At 37.7% G+C, this 8,005-nt stretch overlaps 1 protein-coding gene across 1 annotated transcript in view; it reads left to right on the top strand.

Moving 5' to 3' along the window:
• Positions 1-2,160: 2,160 nt before the first annotated feature.
• LOC5571233 (sushi, von Willebrand factor type A, EGF and pentraxin domain-containing protein 1) overlaps positions 2,161-8,005 on the top strand; it is a 244,514-nt gene continuing 238,669 nt past the window's right edge. Inside the window, exon 1 of the mRNA XM_021838456.1 lies at positions 2,161-3,290. Within this exon, the coding sequence (XP_021694148.1) occupies positions 3,059-3,290 (232 nt within the window). The 5' untranslated portion in view covers positions 2,161-3,058. The remainder of the gene's footprint in view (positions 3,291-8,005) is intronic.

The raw sequence follows: 8,005 nt of genomic DNA, 5'->3' as shown, positions 1-8,005 counted from the left end.
TTGGCTACAACTATATAACTTTACGTTTAATATTCCACCGTCGATTCTCCAAGTGTCTAAATGTTAATAAATAAGCAATGATTAGAATTTTTAATACTTTTCGCCGAGTGTCAATTCGCCGAATGTCGTTTCCGCAAACGACAATCAACCGATTGTAAATCCCCCGTATATCCTTCTTCTAGAATGACCTATTTTGGGTCATCTGTTATTCACCCTTCTTTATTTGGTTGGCGGTTCTTTCGTGTTCCACCGATAACATATTTTGCAAAATAAGTTTCGTCGAAAATGACCAAATATCTTATTATTTTGATTGCTTATTGTTCTTTCTTGTTTATTACACTGACATTGAATTCGGGGTACAGACATTCAGAGTTATGACATTCGGAGAAAAATAGCACAATCAATCAGAATCAAAGGAAAAGCAGATCTATTGAGGTTCCAAAGATGGACGTTACAATGGCGAATAGTGTCTCTACTTTAAATCACCAAGGCACTCCTAGTTTTTTTCTTGATTTTTTTAGCTTTCCCCAAACCATAAAGCTGACATGAGAACTCAACTGTTGTATGTTGCTTCCCTCGCAAGATAAGTGTTTTAACGTAAGGAAATAAGAAAACCATCAAAACGCCAAACATTTTTAAATGCTGGGATGTTCCATTTAAAGATGTGTGAAAGAGTGGCAGATAGAAAAAAGTCATAAATTACTAAAATTTAGTCATTCAGTGACTACCCGTCTTTCTGAGTGTACATGTTCGAAAGGTTTTTTATTCATATCAAAAGTGTAGTAAACTTTGTGGATTTTGTTTTTGAGTAGATGCTACATGTAGTAAAGTTCAACGATTTTTATTCATACCACCCAATATGTAGAGTAGCAGTGTAGAGATCGAGCGACGAGGAGCAGAACTGGAGACGGCAACGAATAAAGGTGTGCCTCACGACGCGATGCATTTCTAGAGAATTTGTAATTATTTGAACTGTTGGATTTGTTCCGCAATCCGAAGATTCCGTTGCTACACTTCATATTTCAGAAAAACTTATTATCACCTTATTATATTATGCCTGTGTTACAATTTTTACCGTTTTGGCTAATATTCCAAACACTTAAGTCGTACATCGACTTTAAATACATCTGGTAGGCATAAATCAATCGAAATTTTATAGTTTCGTATTTATTTGGAAATGTTAACTGTAAATTATTGAGTTTGCTGATAAAATTAATGATCCATCACATTTTAGTATTGAATTTACGCAAGAGAAAGGTAAAACATTTTGTTATAAATGCCAAACATTGTGCTCATTCTGTCTTGTATTTCTAATATGTTGTTTCTAATTTCGAACAGTACGAATAAATCGCATGGAAAATTATAATTTCGCAATATAATACAACTGAGTTAGTTACATTTACTCAGATAGATTCTTGAAGGTTAAACTTAATTATTTATTTCAATCCTTCAGAAACGTCTCATAAAATTGGCCAAAACTAGAAAAATGAGGTGCAATGCGAAAGATTAGAAGTCGTAAAATAAAATAAGATTGCAGTACAAAATTGTCCTTTGGGAGTGCATTTCTGATAAAAAAATTGAAACTGCGTCCGATTTCAATGATTACGCCTGATTCATGCATGTAACAGTTCTCTTGCACATCTCATATAATCGTGAGATAATCCCAAATATATCAGTTTTGATAAACTACATGCCTTGTTATGAAAAGACACCAAAGTGTGTTTCCGGCATGTTCATTTAGACAAACTTTCTCACTTGTTTATCATTCTTGCAGACTTCGTGTAAAAACAGATGCCCCTCGTTTGCTCAGCCCACAGTGCAGAAATATCAAATTCCATTTATGATCCACTTCGATTAGGAACCCCAAGCCAAGACTCAAACCAACCCCCATGGATATGGCTTGTTTAGATGGATACAAATGCAATGACCATAAAACAACCACAACAACTGATTGTTATGGTCAAACCAAGCCCCAACAGTTCCCATCATGTTTTCATTCGAAGCCCCACAGCTTCGGGTTCCCTCGTTTCGACGCTGCCAGCGTCGTCGTCGTCGACGTCGCACCGCATGCTTCGTACGAACGCGCAAAAGTGAATGGCGGCGCTTGGCGTTGCGGTTAACCGAATGGACCCGACCGTTGGCGCCGCGATCACCCTCGATCAGTTTGTGTGCAACTTCCGAGCGGTTTGGTTCAGGTTTGAAATCGCGCGCGCGTTCGTTCCGAATTCGGTTGCTAAATTTTAACAGAGTACACGTGATATCCTTCGGTCGTTTGCATGGGGCGAGTGAGCGATTACCGCCATTAGTGTTGGTGAGTGACATTTTCCTCCCCCGTTCGTGTTCTAGAAGCGTGATCAAGTTGTTCGGGATTGTTCTTGGATCTCTAGGAATTCGCTCGCTCAAAGAGGGTGGCCCAGTTCTAGTGCTCTCGAAGGCAAACCAGGAAACCGAAGACGTTGAGGGGGTGGATCGCGATCGCAATTCGCGGGGAGGCGCGGAAGGTGGAACCAGTTTCTCTCCGTTTTTGGGCTCTACGTGCACAGGAGACTTGAACAGGCGACGAACCGGGAAGAAAAGCCCACAATTCAACGCAAAAAAAAAAAATAAAATAGAAAGGAGAAAAAGTGTCCCACTGAATCGAGTGCTGTGTGCGGTGTTGCTAAATGGATAAGTCAATATAAAAATCGTGTTGTGCAATTTGCGTGGCCCCCGTTGACAACTACCACAGTGTGAGAGGAAATAGTAATCCAGGAAGCCGACCGTTGGGGCGAAATCAAATTAAATTTTTCGAAAGTGATAATCAAGTGTCCGAGCGTGCGATCGTGTTTTCGATCTCTTTCCATCCGAGCAGTGCTATAATTGTGAAACACAAGTGACAGTGAAGTTCCCCTTCACTTGCCGAATGTGTTTCTAATATCTAGTGACGACGCAACTCGGCAAGTGCTCTCATTTTTTTTTTTCGGTGGATCAAGTTTCCTCGTCGAGAGGTTCGTCGCTTGTTTTGCTGCGATCATCGCAAGTCTCGTACGAGGTGACAGCTAGCAGCCGGAAAGAAGAGATGATGAGAGATCATCATCTGGAGCTTTTGGAAAGGCGACGCCGCAGAAGACACCACCTTAAGGATGACGATGGAGGTGGCGGCGGAAAAGGCGAAGGTGGATCAGCTGCAAAACAACGACAACGACAAGATCGACGCCGGTGTTGGAATTTATCCAACAATGTTTTGGCGACGGCGGTTGTTGTTGCTGCTGCGACGATCGTGAGCAACTGGGCCGGTGTGAATTGTCAAGGTGAGTTTCGGCGCTGGAAAATGCGAGGCAACCCCATTTACCATTTACCCCCTCGATGGCGGCGGCGGTGGCAATATTTCGCTGTATTGAGAGCTAATATCGCGTGGAGCCAAAGGCGACCAAAGACCGGTCCGATGGCGACGACAACCACCACCAAGACTAGTTTTTTTGTGAAGTTCGTTCTGAGGTTTTACCGCAGCTGACTGCAATATTTGAAAGCTCTCTAGAACGAACCAGTTTGTCGGCGTTCTACGGCAATTTGCATTTCAATCAATCACCAAGAACAAAACACATCCTATCGCTTCAAAATTAGACCCTGCCCGCTGAATGTTGCACACACACGTCAATGGGTTGTTTTTCAGATATCTAGAACGTTTTTCGCTTCCGCTCCAATTTGCTGGGACTTCCCCAAATCGGACGACAGTGCATTGCCGACAAATGTGGTACTCACGACTTCTAGCTTAAATCCTTGAGAAAGTTCAACGCCCGAAAGTGCTAAGTGAACTACTTTTGGTGTTCTAGTGATCTCAGCGTGACACAGAGTTTTTGGCACCAGATGTTTGCTGCCCATAACTGCATATTTGTCAAATTCACTATCATCCTAATTTGGTAACACAAATCTAAGATTTTATTAACATTTTGTTAACAACATATTACATTTCATTTGCCGTAGCAGTTCAGTTTTTTTACAGGTGAGTTGATTTCACCTGCTTATAATAGAAAAAAAAAGGTTTTTAATATACTTAACCTAACTTAACCTAAACATATAACGCATTAATCGTGGCAATAGAAGATTGTAACGATTTTTGCCTGAAATTATTAATTATTTTATTTGACATTTGTTCCAATGTTTCAACATTGGATATTTTATGTAACTCATTGGTACTATACCAGGGAGGAAGCTTCAGAATCATTTTCAAAATTTTATTTTGAATTCTCTGCAGAGCTTTCTTTCTGGTATTACCACAGCTAGTCCATATTGGTACAGCATACAACATGGCTGGCCTGAAAATTTGTTTGAATATCAAAAGCTTGTTCTTAAGACAAAGTTTTGATTTTCTATTAATAAGGGGATAGAGACATTTTATACATTTTTTACATTTGGCTTGAATGCCCTCAATGTGATTTTTGAAAGTTAAATTCTTATCTAGCATGAGCCCTAGATACTTAACTTCATCAGACCAATTTATTGGAACCCCTCTCATCGTGACAACATGTCTACTTGAAGGTTTCAAATAAAGAGCTTTTGGTTTATGTGGGAATATTATTAGTTGAGTTTTGGAAGCATTAGGAGAAATCTTCCATTTTTGCAAGTATGAAGAAAAAATATCCAAACTTTTTTGCAATCGACTACAGATGACACGCAGGCTTCGTCCTTTGGCGGAGAGGCCTGTGTCATCCGCAAACAAGGATTTTTGACATCCCTGAGGTAACTCAGGTAAGTCAGATGTGAAAATATTGTATAAAATTGGTCCCAAAATGCTGCCTTGGGAACACCAGCCCTTACAGGAAGTCTTTCAGACTTAGAGTTCTGATAATTAACCTGAAGTGTACGATTTGACAGATAACTTTGAATTATTCTAACGATGTATGTTGGAAAATTAAAGTTTTTTAATTTTACGATCAAACCTTCTTCAAACACTGTCGAATGCTTTTTCTATGTCTAGAAGAGCAAGACCAGTAGAATAGCCTTCAGGTTTGTTGGAACGGATCAAATTTGTTACACGTAAAAGTTGATGAGTGGTCGAATGTCCATGGTGAAATCCGAACTGTTCATTGGCAAAAATTGAGTTTTCGTTGATGTGGGCCATCATTCTGTTCAAAATAACCTTTTCAAAAAGTTTACTGATGGAGGAAAGCTAGAAGATAGAAAATATGCGAATTGAAAACATTTGTTAAATATATCAACTTAAAATGATAAGCTACTTTCTGGAAGTTTCTTGATGAGGATGTAGAAAATTCCATCATCGCCCAGTATGTGTTATGAGTTGTACAAGATTTCAGCTTCAACTAAGCACTTCTGAGTTCGAGGGGGCCATGGCCCCCGGGCCTCCACATTTTAGGGGCCCCCACAAATCTTGACAAATTTATTCATAGTTGAACTTTTACAAATACTTAGAATCAATGAAATTGTACAAATTTTTTGAAATCGTATGATTTGAAAGATTATTTTTTTAAACAAATCCGGGATAATGGGAAAAATGTATGCAAATAAACTCAAATAAAATTACTAAAATCATATTAGAACATTCAGAATGGGTTTTTGTTAATTTCACGAGAAATGAAAACTCTAAGTAAGATTCAAAAAAGATTTGGATAAACAAGTAGAGTGTCATCCTTTTGCTTAAATTCCTAACGTGACTTTTCCAACTGTAACGTAAGCTTTCTCAACAAAATTCAAGACTAGATTCGAATGCATAAGTACAGATCATGTTATAGGACTGGCTGGTAGTGTTTAAGTGCCTTGAATATAGGAACTTTAGAAACCTTTAGCTTAATAAAAGAGACCAGACCGGAACCAAAAAGAGACCGAAAATGTACCAAACAGGGAACAAAAATACAAAACGTAATTTAAAAAGAATCGGAATTTAGTGAGAACTTAAGTATTTTTCCAAAGATTTAGAGATTATTCCGAAGATTTCTCCAAGAGTACATCAAGTGAATATTCCCCGTGGAATTCCTTCAAGAATTTTCCTAAGAAATTCCTCCAATAGTTTTGTTTTGGATATCTTAAGAATACAACCTGGATTTTCTAGGAATAACAATAGAAATTACATTTGAGATTTCATCAGTAATTTCTCCAAAGATTCTTTTAGATATTTTACAAAGAAGTCCTTGTGGGCTTCGTGGCCTTGCGGTTAGCGGCGTCAGTCGTCTAGGCGTATTGTGTCACGAGGTGTGGGTTCGATTCCCGCTCCAGTCGGTGGAAACTTTTCGTCAAACGAAAAAATCATCACTGGGCCACTAGGTGTTTCATGTTGTCCGTTGCCTAATGTTCGTGAATGTTCAGTCTGTGCAGCCTTTGGCTGAAGACGATGTAAATTGTCTTTTTCTTTTCTTAGTCCTCTAGGATTTTATCCGGTTATTCTTACAACGATTTCCTAATAGTACATCCTTCAAGATTATTGAAAAAAAAAAAAATCTGGAGGAACTGCAAGTATAGTCTTTGGAAAAAATGGTGTAATCCCTGAGGCAATTACTGGAGGATTTACAAGAATTTCCTGGAGAAAAGTTTTGAACAATTCCTTTGAATAATCGCTGGAAGAACTTCTGGGAGAATTGGTAGGAGAACCTCGTATGCTGAAAGTATTCCATATGAAATCTCTGAACAAATCATTAACAGATTTTTTGAAGTGTTGAGACATTTGAGATGAAATTCTAGGAAAACCACGTTAAGACTTTAATTTTTTCGCTGGAGCCTGTAGCATGTATCAGGATTCACTGCGATCAGAATAAGGATGAAAGAGACTTCAAATACCATTTTGATTAAAGTAGAGACCAAGTTTCTAGAAAAAGATCTACTACCAGCTTTACACCAATTTATTCTACTCTAAATTGTTAAGCAAAGTTGAACATACAACAACTTGAATATTAGAACATGTATAGGATAAGCATAAGAAGAGAATCATCAAATGAATGTTGGTGTTGAATAAACCCCAAAAACATTGCTTTTACCGCCAAACATACAAAATCTACAAAGAGAATCAAAAAAGTAGTTTACGTAGTAGTAGTAGTACTAGTAGTACTCAACCTTGTACAGTCAGTGGAATCGAGTAACTGACACTGAAGAAGGCTCCAAGTGGTAGTCAAAAAACGAGTATCTTTCAATGATAACCAATTAGAGCGGATATAAAAGGTACAAGATACTCGAATGTACTTTTTTGATACTCTATTGAAATTCTGCTGAGAGGGTTCGAATACATTTAAAAGAGAAAGCCTAAAAATATAAATAAAATATTAAAAAAAAACATTTGGTATATTAATTTAAATTTAGAATTGGTTTATGTTCATCATGGATTTAAAACATTTTTCAACGTTATAGAATGGTTTGATTTCAAGTAATGAAAAACTTGGCCTGGAACATTAAAAATATATAGTCTATTCTAAAGTATTAAAACTATTTTCTGGAAAAAGGGCCCCCACAAGACAATGTCCCCCGGGCCCCCACATATGTAAATCCGGCTTCGCAAACAACTAAAACACACAGGATGATTAAAAATTTGAAAATAATCAAATCATCACGTATGGCGAAATAGAGAACCATTATGGCCATATCTGGTACATCTACCCTAAATAATACTCAAATTAGTAAAAGTATTCTCAGTAGTATAACATTAAAGGTGCCTGTTTCTGGCCTTACCCTTATCTTTGAGGAAGCCGTTGGAGTCCTCTGAACTTCCAAAGAAGTCAATGGTAGTTTGGAAAATTGGAACGAATATTATATTATAGATTCGTCTTGGTTAATAAAACGCTAGCCAATATTCCTAGAGATCGTCACATCATTTTCACTGGTTATACCTCCCTAAAAACATAATGAATAAAATAAAATTAAAAGTAATCCTTTTATATGTACAAAACATGACTGAAGAATCAATATGACGATACATTTGATGACGAACCATTCAAAGATATTGCATGATGCAAATCATGCAGCATCAATCCAAAAAGTAATCTATCAGTATCTAAAGGAAAAGTCGACACTTATAGTATCGAAT

The sequence above is a fragment of the Aedes aegypti genome, chromosome 1, assembly GCF_002204515.2.
Source record: "Aedes aegypti strain LVP_AGWG chromosome 1, AaegL5.0 Primary Assembly, whole genome shotgun sequence".
Classification (NCBI taxonomy): Eukaryota; Metazoa; Arthropoda; class Insecta; order Diptera; family Culicidae; genus Aedes; species Aedes aegypti.
Note: the sequence above shows the minus strand (reverse complement) of the source record. Positions and strands in the feature narration are given on the sequence as shown.